The 16,380-nt window shown below is 40.3% G+C and overlaps 1 protein-coding gene across 1 annotated transcript in view; it reads left to right on the top strand.

Moving 5' to 3' along the window:
* The window catches only part of LOC124554709 (polyamine-transporting ATPase 13A3), a 186,329-nt gene that overhangs the window by 105,020 nt on the left and 64,929 nt on the right, over positions 1-16,380 (top strand). Inside the window, exons 10-11 of the mRNA XM_047128348.1 lie at positions 6,240-6,544; positions 8,137-8,337. Coding sequence (XP_046984304.1) covers positions 6,240-6,544; positions 8,137-8,337 — 506 coding nt within the window. The remainder of the gene's footprint in view (positions 1-6,239; positions 6,545-8,136; positions 8,338-16,380) is intronic.

Here is a 16,380-nt window from a genome sequence, read left to right as displayed (position 1 = left end):
ATGACTCTGCAGTGTCCTCTGAAAGCGTCACTATTGTTGATAACATAACCCATAGTGGAATACATGTACAGGAATGGTAGAATTAGAACTCTTGAGACACCTGAACAACATGCTACAGAAAGTTCATGAACTGAACATTCTGTTCTGGACTGAGAATATGTTTTATGAGTGGACAGATTGCCCCAAAATATAACACCTTACAAAACACTACAGTGAAAATGAGCAAAGAAGACCAGTTTTCATATTTCATTGTGAGATAGAGTGAACATTCTTACAAGAAGATAGCAGCACTCAGTTTCTACACAAAATCTTGAATGTGATACTGCCAAGAAAGCCTTCCATCTACCTTTAGTCCTAAGAATTGAAAATTGTTGACTACACTGACTCTGTTTAACCACCATTGGACAATAAAATTTCACTTTTGCGAGAATTGTGTGTCAGAAACAGTATGTACTGCATCTTGTTACAGTTAAGCATTAATCTGTTCTCTGAGAGCCACGTGCAGATATTCCTGACTACTCTTTTAGTTAAGTCATTTATATTATGTTCCATGTCTTTTACAACATTTGTGTCAGCTGCAAAGAAACCATTTTTTCTGCAATCTTTTATGTTTAGTGGTAGATCATTAACATATGTCAAGAAACGCAATGAGTCCAGACCAGAACCCTGCGGAACCCTTTCACATTACATGATCCCAGCCAGATTAAAAACTCTTTACCATTTATGGACAGTGGAGGTCAACTTTCTGGTTTATGCTTTCTGCATATGAAGTAAACCATTGTCGGTTTTTTTCCTAATTCTATAATGTTCCAACTTATGCAGAAGTACTGTATGGTCCACTTATCAAATGCTTTTGTTAAATAAAAGAAAATATGTACTTTCATCAACCTATTATTTAGCCCTGCTAGTGCCTCAGGCACAAAAGAATAACTTTCATTTTCTGTGAGTACTTCCTTCTTAAGTCCAAACTGAGAGTCTAAACACTGATGGCAAATAAATTGTCCAGAAATGCGGTATGTTACCTCTTTAACCCTTTTTATAAAGGAATTTCACTAACAAATACTTCAATATGCCGAGAAATTGACCACATCTAAAAGATTCATTGCACACATGACTAAATACATATCTAATGTATGGTGCATTGAACTTCATGAATGTATCTGAAATTTCATCATTCCTTGGGAGTCTTTACATTTTTATGATATTGTAGTTGATTCAGTTTCATATTTGCTTGTTTCCTGTTATTGCACATGATTTAGTTGTCTCTGAACATTAGCTTTCAAGAGTTCTACATATTTAGCTTTACCAATAAAATTTTGATTTAACTTGTCAACTGCTGACAAGAAATAATCATGAAATATTTTGTGCAAATCTGATGGATCACCATCAGTTTCATTTGCACACTAACAAAAATTTTATTTACCTTGCCAGTTATGGACAAGAAGCATTTATGAATAGTTTGCACAGTTTTAGTGGCTCAATAACGGTCTCCTTCTCATACAAGAGAGATGTAATATGTTGAGCACCCATATTATGTGCTGATATCTGTTTCACAATTGACCACGTAGTTTTAATTTTGTTCTGAGAGCTTTCTGTTCTGTTGGTGTAATACCAGTGGTGGCTTGTGCAAAATTTTACCATCGTGCTACAATGTGGTGGCCTATCGCCTTCTGACTTACGAGGGTAGTAATCGTAACTAACTTGATTACATTAATTTTATGAAATTGAACTGTTTAAATATATTTAAATTTTATAATTGATTGTTTAACATTGTGAGGAGTAAAAAAAAAAATTAACAAAATGAAAGAGCCAGCAGGAATCGAAACCAAGCTGCCAATTTAAGAGTCTGTGCATTTAACCACTTGGCTGCCATGCCCTCTGTAGAATAGCTGCTCAAAAAACCCTGATGCTCTACACATAAATATTTAGTGAGAATTTTACCTTTCCCTGTGGCCTATTCAGGCGAAGTATTCTAGGAACGTGAAAGGAGCATCTACCTGCTTCAATTTACATAGATTTGCATTTGGAGAAGACCTACCTAACTCTTTAAAACTCACTTTCTCTTCCAAAGATCTACTGGAAAGGGCTTCTTTAGCAGATCATCTTCAGAAAAAACATTTATACTAAAAGAAGGTGGCATTTTCCACTTTTGACATATTAATTTTATTTGTTTATGACTAGCTTTAACCTTCTAAGCCGTTCTCAAATGATGTTGTTTTTCTGCAGCAGGGAATATGTTTCTGCAATAGAAAACTATGCTTTACATATTGAAATGTTGGCATCTTTAAATTTGTGTTCTGTATTCATTTTGGTTCACCAACAAGACAGCATCTGTGAACCAAAACGAATAGCATTAATACAGCAAAGGTGGACAATGCCACCTCCTTTTAATAAATTCATTTCTGTGGTACCCTCTATGGAAAAAAAAATTAAAAAAAATGTCTTTCATACTAGACTTGCTTGTGTACTTGTCTTTTTACTGCCATTTATAGTCTTTTGACTTACAAGGGTAGTAATCATAACTAAACTGAACTGAACTGTTTAAATATATTTAAATTTTACAATTAATTGTTTAACATTGCAAGGAATAAAATAAAATGAAAAAAAGTCAGTAACACCAGGAACCGAACCTGAGTTCACAAATTGCCAACAGTGGGCTTCACTGTTTGCTCACAGAGCCATTAAAACAGCTGCTCCTCATACGCTATGCTTGCACAATATATTACATGCCAATTCAAAGAAACGTACTGACTTGGTGCTGTGAACAATGTATCATATAAAGTGCCAGAAGGGATGGCATCATTTCAGAGCATGCACAGTTGAAAACAGACAGCTGCATCCCTTCTCTGATTTGATTTTAGCATGATTGACCCTCATTTCAGCACTCGACACTGGTTTCTGCGCTGGTGTCCAAAATTAAAGCAACAAATGACTGTTTCCCTATTATGTGTCTAATTCAGAATGCAATAATACAAACTATCAACAGATGTCCATACAATTGTGTTCTGCACGGAAGGTAGCATTCTGGTCAATGGACAACCATGCCAATGACATCAGGGCACCTATCAAATGGGGTAGTGTTTGCCATGTAGTCCCTCATCAACAATTTCTGTGTTCACAGTCACAGACAGTGCAGTATGGAACAGAGAAGACGCCTGCCAGACTTTGTGGTGGAGGGCCATAGGAAGAATGGAAGCAGTAACTGATGTGGCCTCATAGTTTAATGTGAATTGTTCTGTTGTTTCTTGGATGTGGTGACAGTTTATAGAGACCGAAAATGTAGCCCAAAGACTAGGGCAGGGCCGACCATTTGTGACATCAGAAAGAGAGGATCATTATTTGGCTGTAGGGCCATATCAGTACCACCTTAGTACTGCGTGGCAAGTGGCATATCACCCCACAGTATCCACTAAATATGTTGTATCAAGGTAAACTGTGTACAGGAGGCTTTGGCAGAGCGGCCTTTCTTGTCGGAGGCCTGTACCTTTGATGCTTCTTCACAGAAGGGAATGTCTAGAGTGGAGTTGTCAGCGTGCCACATGGGCAGTCGAACAGTGGGCCAATGTCCTTTACACAGATGAGTACCAGTTTGGTCTGGAGAGAGATTCTCATTGGATTAGCATCTGGAGGGAACATGGAACTAGATTTTGGGGCCCAAATACTATGGAAAGAGACCAATATAAAGGAGGATCCCTAGTGGTGTGGCATGGATTATGTTAACCACACAAACACACCTTCACGAAATTGTATAGGTGAATCAGAAAGGTTTAACTGCTGTCAAATATCATGACAAGATCTTGGGATCTGATGTGCGGTTGTTGCATGGTGCTGGGGGCCCAGACATCTCATTAATGGACGATAAAGCCCGACCTCATAGAGCACGGGTGGTTGATGTTCTCTTGGAAACACAAGCTATTGCACCCGTGGTGTGGCCTTCTCACTTTCCCGATTTGAAACCCATAACGCATGTCTGGCATGCATGGGGAGACATGTAGCATGTCATCTTCCACCAAGCACTCTCCAAGACTTGCGAGCAGCTCTGCAGGAGGAATGAGCATTATTGCCTCAACATGACACTGATCATATCATTCACAGCATACCCCATAATGAGCACATTAACCAGTTGTCAGAATGTGTGTGAAAATCTGTTATGTTGGAAAAAATGAAGAACATTTTTGTCTACCATTATGCTTGTTGCAGTTGTTTACATTCCATATTCTTTACATTGTTTGTACTTTACTATCACATGTTTGTACTGTTTTATGCCAAAAAAATCCAACCTTGCAAAATTTCCATTTGTTGCTCTAATTTTGGACACCAGTGTAGTTCACACTGGACTCGCATTCGGGAGGACGACGGTTCAATCCCGTCTCCGGCCATCCTGATTTAGGTTTTCCGTGATTTCCCTAAATCGCTTCAGGCAAATGCCGGGATGGTTCCTTTGAAAGGGCACGGCCGATTTCCTTCCCCATCCTTCCCTCACCCGAGCTTGCGCTCCGTCTCTAATGACCTTGTTGTCGACGGGACGTTAAACACTAATATCCTCCTCCTCCTCCTCCACCAGTGTAGTTATCTTCGAGAGAGTACTACAAAACATATTTCATCTATTTTATTTGCATAGCAGCATGCATTTGAAGAGAATTGCATAATTTTAGTGTGATTTCCAGCTCACATTCAAAGAGAAATGGGATAATTTTAGTGTAGTTTGGTTGGTTGGTTTGTTGGGTTGAAGGGACCAGACTGCAAAGGTCATCTGTCCCTTTAGTGTGGTTTCTGACTCACCTTTGAAGAGAAGTAGCATAATTTTAGTGCAATGTTTATAGGTGCTGTAGCACATTAGCACCTGGTGGCATGCTGCCACTGTGTAATACATTGTCTTAGCCTTTCTGTGACATTCCTCGGCACTTTGCAATATTGTCTGTAGTAAAATTCTGTTACTGCTTTCTGATTGTCCATGATACAGCTCTTGTTTCCTTCTACACAATATTCTAATGCCATTAGGTATCCAAATAAGTTGCTTGTGAGTACTGTATATGTGTCTGCATTTATTACATGGAAAGATTTATTAAAGAAAATGATAAAGTTTTGAAGAAATGTATTACACAGAGTGTTTCACAACTCCTATTATAGGCTCCTGGGATTGTAGAGAGGACTTAGTAGATAAAGTTTCAATAAGGGTCCCGTGTCTGTAAATCTGCCATTTGGATATGAAATAAGTTTGGAGACTGGATCACTTTCAAACCTCCCTCATCATAGTATGCAGACAAATTGGGAAGAGGCCAAAGTATTCATTCACTGTTGTAATTATGACACCATATATCATTTTCATCCTACTATAACAACAGCTGCTAGAAAATGGTACGTCCACAACCATGGTGATTGACTGTGGTGTTCCGCAGATGCACTGTGCTCTAGATTTTGAAGAGAACATCATTCATTACATAGAAGAAAACCTGATGATGAGTACTTGAAAATGTGGGATCCTGTAGAGTACACAGGTCAGAGCTCATTGCCTACACTGCATGTGTACCATAAAGCATACAAATGGTTCATTTCCAGACATAAGTTCCTTATCAAGACTTTATCTGCTAAGTCCCCTCTCCAATCTCTAGAAGCCTGTAATAGGAATTGTGAAACGCCCTATATTTGTCATGTGTAGACTTCTTGCCAAGCTAGGCCTTTAAGGTTGGCTTCAAATGTCTTCATTGCAAGCGGATTCACATCTCAGAATCTTCTGTATACTACTGTGGACTGTGACACTGCCTTGATTTCTTTCAGTATTACTATATGTGCATTGTGATCTGACAGTCTGTTACTAATCTTTTTCACATTATGCCCATCAACTAAAGAACAATCCATGAAGCAGTTGTTTATGAATGTGCTGTTGTTTGCCTGAACTCTAATTGGAAAGTACACTGTCTTTACCATGTTGCAAGATTCAAGTAAATCCATTAAGATTGTTTTCTTTGGAGACTCTGTCAGAAAGTTTATATTGAAATCCTCACCCACCGAAAACAATTTCATGTCTTTCTTAATAACTGAGCATCACACATTGACAAATCTGGAGAGGAAAACCCTGTGCTCTGAATTAGGGAATCTGTAGAGGCCTGTAATGAAAAGTTTTTTTCCCTGAAAATTCAAATTGTCCTGCACAATTTTCAAATATTTGGGCTTTTAAAACAGCAAAATCTTAATTATTAATTATCACTGTTTACTAATTTATAGGATTTCTGTTTCAGGTGAAAGTGTGCCAGTGACTAAAACACCATTGCCAAATCATCCTGACTTGCTTTATGACAAGAAAGAGCATGCAAAACACACTTTATTTTGTGGAACTCAGATAATCCAAGCTCGCTACTTCGGACACGAGAGTGTGTTAGCTGTCGTAATTAGATCTGGCTTTTCAACTTCAAAGGGAGAGCTTGTGAGAGCTATTTTGTATCCACCACCAGTCGACTTCAAATTTGAACGTGATTCATATAGGTTTATTGGATTAATGGCAGCAGTAGCCATGATAGGTTTTGTGTACACTGTAGTTACAAAGGTTAGTTCTTGACATTATTTTAGTGCTATTTATTTTTAAATTTAAGCTATAGAATGAGTAATGATATATACTATATAGTTGAGATGTGGAGTGACATTAAAGCACACAAATAGAAGTCCATGGAGATACCTACAGTAATAATTACTTTGCAGGTAAAACCTACATGAGCATTGATACCCGCAGTTATATCTATTGTCATCCATAGGAACAATTACTTTGTAATAGAGTTAAACATTTTCAGTAGTATGAGGGAGCTTTCATTCAATTATTTTATATATGGTCAATGTACAGGATTGCATGAAGCGACTCTGCAGATTAGTTGTAAGGATAGCTAAATAGTTGCAAGGCTTAAGTTCACTGAAAGTATGCTTCTGTCCGTACATTCTGAATATAACCACTTTATCTAAATCTGTTGACTTTATATTGCCAAGACCATAGTGTTTGTGCAGTCTTTGAAATATGTTCCTGAAAACATCTCTAACCCCTAGAAGTGGTTCACCTGCAGTGAATAATGACAATCCTGGATTTTCCATTGATTGTACGTGTAATGAATGATCTGTGAACTTTATGTTACCTTCAGTTATCCTTTTGTAGTGCTTGAATTACCAGCTAAAGGTGGATCAGGTTTAACTTCATTGAAAGTGTGTCAGTGACATTAACAAAACGTACAAAATCTCGTGCGAGGTGTGAAAAGAACTGACTGTCCTTTACAGTGAGAAATAAAACTAAAACTGATAATCTGACAAGAATTTGGTTTACTGTCAAAGCCAGCTGTATGGACTTAAGCAGGTGAAAGTAACTGAAGCCAAGTTGAAGCTTATTATGAACTGTCCAGCATGCCAAACAGTTTAAAGTTGTGTAGAAAAGCATAGCTTTCACTGGTGGTAGTGGCTGGATGAAGTGGGAAGAATATACTGTAAATAGTGAGGAGGAACACTAAGTGAATGATTTAGGTTAATGTTCATTCACATGTAGATGTATGGATTGAACTGAAGTTAAGAGATCAGAATGAACATGATATATCTTTGACAGAATTGGCAGGGGATGTGCTGCATTATCACTCCTCCTCTTTCTGTCCCTCTTCCTTCAGCTTCTTATTCCTTACTACTTTATTCCGATCCCTCACTTTTTAGTTTGATTCATAGTTTTATGAATCTATGAATATTCACCCACAGAGATCTTTCAGCAGTCTTCCATCTGATTATCCCTGCCTACACAAAGATGATTTCTCTCTGGTGACATATTCCTATCTGTTTCCCATGCTGACCCTCCCTCTCATAGCCCTCCCCCCTCCCTTCTCTTCGCTTTTCCCTTCCCTTCCCTTCCTTTTTCCATTGTTCATCAGACATTTCATAAATATAAAAACTCTCACTTGTGCCAGACCTCAGTGTCAAGACAGTTTAGTTGTATTCCACCCAAAATTTCCCAATATTGTATTAATATTTAATTTTGATGTGTTAATATTCTGACATGTGCACAAATTGAATCTCATGGTGTGTACTAGACTGTTCTGTACTTTCCAATATGCAAATCATTCTCATTCTTATTTTCCTGAGATGAGATTCAAATATATGGATTTTTTTGTTCTGCAGGTATTGAGAGGACTGAGTGTCAGTGCCTTAATCTTGGAAGCATGTGATCTTGTTACTGTTGTAGTACCACCAGCATTACCTGCTGCCATGACAGTTGGTAGCTTTTATGCGCAAAAGCGCTTAGAAAAAAAAGCTATCTATTGTATCAGCTCACGAAACATTAATATTGCAGGAGCAATAGACTGTGTGTGTTTTGATAAGGTAAAATGACAATTTTATTTGCATTGTTTAATTTTTCTGTTACATGTTTTTTTTTGTTTCAAATTGTAGTCATAAACTGATTAATAAATTAAAATAATTACAACAAAAACCCTAACACAAGGTACTTAATGTGGTTTCAAATATTTATAGAGGTTGTGAATCAATTTTATTGATATCTACATCTACTGTCTCCAAATAGAAAGTTGTAGTTCTCGTAGAATTCATAGGGTGAACAGGACATATCAGGCAGCTCCCAAGTGCTACAGAGATGTAAGATCCTGGGGCCTTGGAGGACACTCCATTGTTTGGATATGGTTGTTCTCCAGAGATTGGCTCTTTAGGCGTGCTCTGCGTGGATATGAGTTATTGTCTTGTAGAATTAATTCTCCCCTTGTTTTTGTGCAAACAATTTAACACAACACATTTCCTGTACCTCTGATCAGTCAACTTACTCCGCACAAACTTTTTTTTCAAATTTGGTATCATACCTAGCACTGTCTGCTTGTAAGACCAAACTTTGACACCCACTCCCCATCTGCCCATAGGGTTACTGTAGACAATGGAAGCTTATTCTATAACTGGACAACCTCTTGGTGTTATTGAGGGCTAGGCTTATGACTCAGGTACAAGTACTGTAGGTATTACATGTAACACTATGTGGAAACCACACTATTTCAGTAGTATTTTGATAAAAGTGGCCATCTATTTTATCAGGGGTGATAATAACTTAAGTATAACTTGGAAATATGAAAAGATCTTGATTTCATAATTCTTTATTAAGCATTACACATTTCAAAATTTCATCACCAAACAAAAGCTGTGATACAAAGAAATTAATGATAACAAATATATACTTAAGTATCCACATTAGTGATCCATATACAGAATTTTCAATTTTTGCAGTCAACATCATACTCAAATTTAAATAAAACTTTAGTAAAAGGTTTGTAAAAGTGAGCACATAGACAGGATATAATACAGATTTCATTTCATATGGGATTATCTGACTGTGCCATTATCTGTTCGAAGAGAACTATTGTCACACTGACTGTGGCGAATAAGCTACCTGAGAAGTAAATGAAGGCCGGTAGATGACGCTAGCATTGACCATAGAAATGAAATGAAAGAGTAATTTTACAAAGAAACCATTATGTGTGATGTCCCTATACTAACAACTCCTTCAGCATGATGTACTATATTAAAAGACATATATGTTATTTACAAAAAGGAAAACTTTTGTTGACAATGGATATATATATATATATATATATATATATATATATATATATATATATATATATATATATATATATATATTATTTAATGTATACATACTCAGGAACTACATGTCGTAACATAACATTGTGGACAACGTGACAGATATACGTTCATGCTATTTTTATAGAGAAGAAACTCATATGTTGCATTAGATGAATTTCCATAGCCAGAAATGTGCATTGTAGGGTAACATCACAAATAATATTTTACATTGTAGTGAAGAAGTTGTTGGTATAGTGACATCATACAGAATGGTTTGTTTGGGTTACTCTTTTATTTTGTTTCTATGATCAATGCTAGCATCATCTACTGGCATTTGTTTACTTTTCAGATTTAAATGTAAATATGATATTAATTGTAAAAACTGAAAATTCTGTATATGGATCTCTACTGTACATACTTATGTGTTTATTTGTGATCATTAATTTTTTTGTACCACAGCTTCTTTCTGTTGATGAAATTTTGAAACATATATTGCTTAATAAATAATTGTGTGATCAAGACCTTTCTATATTTCCAAGTTGTGCTGAATCTGAATGGTCAACTGCCCCTACCATTGATATATTTCTCCATTAAGTAATGGGATAATAACTTCATTAGGTAACATAAATCATAACCCATACAATACCAACTCAAGACCACCAACAAGAAAGAAAACTAGAGTCCTGAGTCTCTATATAAACTGTACACTAATCAAGTTATGAGTGATCCACAATGTAAGAACAGTGACAGCACATAACAAAGACACTATGCACACTGCTGAAGGCTGTAGCAGCTGTCCATTTATCACAGCCTGTGCCGATGGGGTGGCCCTTGAGACTTGGGTCTAGTGGTGCTACAGTGATCTGTCTGATAGAGGCAGTTGCTGATTCTTTGACTGACGTCATCACAGTGTCAGGTTGGCATGTAAGTCCCCTCTCATGTTCAACTGGCCAACCAATCTTATGGCATGACCAATGAGTTAAGTGAGAAGCTACCAATGGAATAACTGCTAATGGTTCTATGTGATGGGTGGCATGTCCTCTACTGTGGGCTGTACTGATGGTGATGTGGTCTCTGTAGATGGTGTAGGAACCTACATGGATGAAACAGTTGTTCTGCCTCTGTGGGATCCCAAATTGTGCCCCATGTCATATCTGGGTGCAGTTTTACTCTAGCTGATACCTGTGCAGGCAGAAAGTGTATGTGACAGCACATAACAAAGACACTATGCACACTGCTGAAGGCTGTAGCAGCTATCCATTTATCACAGCCTGTGCCGATGGGGTGGCCCTTGAGACTTGGGTCGAGTGGTGCTACAGTGATCTGTCTGATAGAGGCAGCATGCTGGAGCCTGGAAGCTGATTCCTGGCTTGGCTGTATGTATTTACTGAGCCATCATGACCACAGTTGGTTCTGGTTGCATTTGATGTATAGCAGCTTCTGGCCTTAGAGACCCCCAATGCTGGCAGGTATCCATTCTGGTGAGTGCTCATAGGTGCAGTCATAAACTGCTCAGCCAGCTTGGAAGTAGGGTCATTACCAGTGTTTCAGGGCCACTGGTGTGGGCCAGAAAGGGTCCAATACCTCCATCCATGCAGATCAGTTGGGTTGCTGCTTTCGTTCGTATGGATCTATATATGCTCAAAAAACTGGTGAGAGTATCTCCTCTGGAAATGTTATTCAAAGCTTCCCTTATATGTGTTTTAAATGTTTTCATTATTAATACAGCTTCATCATCAGAAGCTCGGTTCTGCAGTGAGGTGAGAATGTGCTTGATTCAATTTCTTTTGCAAAATACTGCAAATCTTGTAACTGTGAAGTGAGGCAATTTTTTCTAAGATTATGGTCATAGATGCCTCCTCTACTGCATATATTTTTGCCAAGGCTTTGGTCATTACTGCTAATGTGGTGGATGTCATCTGTACTAAGTACAGAAAATTTTATAACGCGTCCACCATGATAAACCAGGTAGCTCCCAAGAAATGGTCTGCTAAATCCATGAATTCTTTGTCCCAAAGGCCAAGCTGATAAGCTCTGCCTCAACATTCTGCTGTAACACCACATTTCAAAAACTTCTATTCTCCTCTTGTCTATGTTGCTTATCATCAGTGTTTCACCTCAACATAAGGCTACACTCCAGACAATTAGTTTCAGGAAATATTTCCTAAAACTTAAATTTATGTTAGATGATAAAATATTTTTTGTTTTTCAAGAACAACTGTCTTGCTCTTGTGTGTCTGCATTTTATATCCCGTCTGTTTTGACCATCTGCAGCTATCTTGCTTTCCAAATAGCAAAACTCATCTACTATTTTTATGTCTCATTTCATAATCTAATTTCATCAGTATCACCTGGTTTATTTTTGCTACAACCATTACACTTGTTTTATTTTTGTTGCTGTTCACCTTATAATCTCTTTTCAGCACACTGTCCAGTTGATCTTACAAGTCCTTAGCTGCCTCTGAAAGAATGACAATGTCACAACTTCCTGGCAGATTAAAACTGTGTGCAGGACTGGGTCTCAAACCTGGCACCTATGCCATTTGTGGGCAAGTCAGCAGACAATAAAGTTTTAACTTATTCTCCCTTTTCCAAATTTCTTATTAATTCCCTTTAATGTTTGCTCGGTGTACAGATTGAGTAACATTGGGGGAGGCTACAACCCCATCTCAACTTCTGGCCCCTTGTCATGTTCTTCAACTCTTATAACTGCGATCTGGTTTCTGTACAAGTTGTACATAACTTTTTGCTTCCAATATTTTACCCCCACTGCCTTCAGAATTACAAAAAGTGTTTTCCTGTTGACTTGTTGAAAGTCTGAACTAAATTTGTAAATGCTTCAGTCAGTCTTCTAACGTAAGTCATAGGATCAGTATTGCCTCTTGTGTTGCCTCATTTTACCAGAACCCAAACTGATCTTCCCTGATGTCAGCTTCTACCAGTCTTTCCATTCTTTTGTAAATAAATTGTGTCAGTATTTTGTAACCATAACTTACTGAACAGATAGTTCTGTAATATTCATACCTGTCAGCAACTACCTCTTTTGGAACTGGAATTATTACATTTGCCATGTACCTGGCCATACTCTGGTCACTTCAGCTTCCAGCACAATGCCTGGAGACCGATGACCACCCTTTAAAAATCAAACCAACCAAACCAAACAGTGCCCGCAACCAGCAGGTAGCCTGCTACAGTACTGTAGGCTCTCCTCCACTGGAGACAATCGTGCACCAGGCATCACTAGTACACTGCGTGTCATGGAAATGTTACTGCAGACAATCTGTAATACACCTGTTGATGTGCCGACCTCTGCTAGGTGCCACCAAGGGTGCCAGTCTCACTATCAAGTAGCGTGCACATTGGTGACAGCAGTTCTGACGTCACAGGGACTATGTTGCATCCTCCATGGTGTGCTCATTGAGCACTGCACAATATGCTTCTGCCCACTGCCTATAAAGATGCCCTCGACTGCAAACAGGCAGCAGTACACCAGCTCATGCTCCAGTCTTGCTGCCTGTGTCACGGCCCATCATTTGGAGCTCACATCAGCTGTGATGCATTGATTTGCCAGTTGTAATTTTTGGGGTCTTAACCTATCCAGCACTGACCTACCGCCATCCCACACTGACTTTCCTCAGACTCAGTACCTATCGCAGTTACCCTCGTGACCCACATAACAGTCGACTAGCATCAAAACCTGTGTCATGACCCAGGCCACAATGGACCCTTGGCTGTGCCATATTACCAGATCAGGAGGATCCCTTTCATTGTACCCTTCAGAAACTATGTTATGTTGAACTTTGTCCTTTCCACGCTGTGTTAATAAAGTGTTACTTTCATGCTATTTGGGAAATAATCATTATTTGCATGCAGCCTAACAATCAGGACACTAAAATTGACAGTGAGGATGAAGTTGGATAATTGCAGCGTGTGATCTTATCCACCACCCAGTCGCGACCTCCCCTTCAGCTGTGTCCAGCGCTGCTTCCACTGCTCCGCACATTAGAGCCGTGACCAGACCTCTTCTCGAGGGTAGCATTGCTCCGACCCAAAAGTTGTTGATGAGGATAAGTTTCTAAAAAATTTGCAGCACCAGGGGTCGTTTGCCATCATTGTCCTACCTGGCTACCCCCCCCCCCCCCCCCCTCCTCCGCTCTCCACCCCCACTCCCGGTCCTCTCCCTTTCCCTCAGCTTTGCCCGATATTGTGTTGCCGCTTCGCACCATCACCGAGAAGATGCAGCCGTGGACAGCTTTCCTCACAAAGGTGGTACAGCCCTAGACATATCACTTAGCAGTGTGGATCCCACTCCAGTGGACCTCATCTACTAGCTGACCGCTGCCCTCCTGTGGCCACGAGCCCGATGGTGCACCCAGTGCTTCACACCTTCGGTAAGAAGATGGAGCTACGGTCGTTCTCGTCATGAGAGTGGCACACCACACTAGTCGGCACCAAAGTTCACATCTGCATTCCTCCTCCCCCTCCCTCAGCAGCACTTGATGCTGCTCCTGCGCTTTGTGCCTGTGGGATGCAGCCGTAGTCAACCTTCTTCACACAGCATCAGGGCTCATCCATCACCTGACTTCTGTTCTCACCTGAGGTGCACCTGAAGCTGCTCCTGTGATGATGCAGTCACGGTCAGCCTTCTGTACAAGTGTGGTGCAGCACATCGAATGACAATGAGCATACAGTCAACATTCCCAATCCCAGCATCTGAACTTTTGCGCTGCCATGTCCTGCACTGATGCCATCCTCCTCCGGCCTCATCCGATGCTGCCACCGTGCATTGTGCCTTTGCCACGAAGGTACTGCCATAGCCGGCCTTCCTCGTGAGGGTGGTTTAGCACTTTGTGCCATTTCGTGTCTGGGTTCCATGTGACATTGTGCTGGCTCCATCACTTTCTCTAGTGGTATGACCACTCCCTTCTTCCATGCAGGCAATATCAACACACAATGGATGGCTCGTTTACCACCATCATAGTCGCATCGTCCAGATGCGACCCCACTTTGACTGAACCCGTCAAGCCGTCCCCCATGTGTGCTTCACATCTTCACCTTGAAGGTGTAGCAATGGCTGGCCTCCCTTATGAGGGTGTTGTAACATTCCGTACCTCCTGTCTTCTGGCTGACTTACGACTATGTGCTGGTTTCTGTGCTTCCTCCAGTGCTCCCGTGCATACCGTGGCAATGACCTTCTGGCCACTCTGGGCTTCCCTACTGGCCCTCCTTTCATTGTCCGACATACATCACATCCCAGCTTTTCTACCTCCAAACAGCCCTCCCTCTCATAATGCTCCTCACTCACTGCTTTGAGAGCCACAGGAAGTCCGCCACCACAGGCCCACTGCTGTGTTCCTCATCTTGCTGTTGTGCTCTTCCTGCAAGTCTTCAGTGCCTACAGTGCCTCCGCCATCCCAGGGCCCGTCTCTGCTCTTCGGGCACGAGCCTTTTTCATCACCTGTGGCAATGTGATGCACCAGTCTCCATCCTCCAGGTGCATTCTCCTCCCTTTCCCGGCTCCTCACCTCTCCTGCCACCCTTCCCAGTGATGCCTTGCACCTTTGCCAGGGAGATTAAGCCATGGCCGGCCTCCCTTATGATGGCAGCACAACATTTTGTACCCTCATCACCCCCACTACAGTCTTGCGCTTTTGTTCTCATTTTCAGGCCGTGCCCTCTTCATCCATTCCCTCTCCACAAACCATTTCACAACCTTGGGGCCCACATTCCAGGGGCAGCGTACATCGCCCAGGGGAATCACCACTTCTCTGTGGATGTCAGTTAACACTGCTTTTCCTCATTGCAGGATCTGCAGCATTACCAGATCAGAAGGATCCCATTCGGTTGTACCATTCAGAAGGTTACCATTCAGAAACTACCTTACGTTGAATGTAATTCTTTCTGTGCTGTGTTAATAAAGTATGACTTTCAAGCTACTTCAGAACTTATCAATATTTGCTAGCAGCCTACCATTCAAAAAACTAAAACATGCTTCTTGAAGTCTGAGGATGTATTTCCTGTCTCATTAATTAGCATACCAAGTGGAACAGTTTTGTTATACTCCAAAGGACCTCAATAACCCTAAGGGAATGTCGTCTACTTCACAGGCCTTGTATCAACTGTGCTCTGTCAAATTCAGCACTGTGTCAAATTCATCTTGCAGTTTCGTATGTTGCATCTCATTTTCAACTGTTTTTTCAAGTTTGTTTGCATTTAACAGACCTTTTCTATATTTTGGGAGGTGGTACTATGGATCAAAACAATAAAAAATTGTCAAGTAAACATGGGCTGTAAAATGGATATCATAAGAACTATGACAACTTTTTCATCAGAAGCGATGTGTTTCACAGTAGCAAATATGAACAAGTGCTCATAGCTCTTAAGGTATGCACTTTGAAGCCCATTTTTACTGGACATCCATCAGTGGCATCTGGATGCAGTATGGAGGGTTGTGGGGTCAGCACACTGCTCTCCTGGCCATTATCAGTCTTTGTGACCTGGAGCTGCTACTACTCAGTCAAGTAGCTGTTCAGTTGGCATCACAGGACTGAGTGCACCTTGTTCCAGTCCTTCCACCTAATAAAATTCCTGTCAGTACCAGGAATTGAACCAGGGTCCTCTGCCTGGTAGTCAGCTATGGTGACCACTTAAGGCAATTTATTATCTTTGTAATGAAAAATCACTGGAAACAGTTGTTGTTGTTGTCTTCCGTCCTGAGACTGGTTTGATGCAGCTCTCCATGCTACCCTATCTTGTGCAAGCTTCTTCATCTCCCAGTACTTA

This window comes from Schistocerca americana, chromosome X (genome assembly GCF_021461395.2).
Source record: "Schistocerca americana isolate TAMUIC-IGC-003095 chromosome X, iqSchAmer2.1, whole genome shotgun sequence".
In the NCBI taxonomy this organism is placed as follows: domain Eukaryota; kingdom Metazoa; phylum Arthropoda; class Insecta; order Orthoptera; family Acrididae; genus Schistocerca; species Schistocerca americana.
This window is presented reverse-complemented; position numbering and strand designations above follow the sequence as displayed.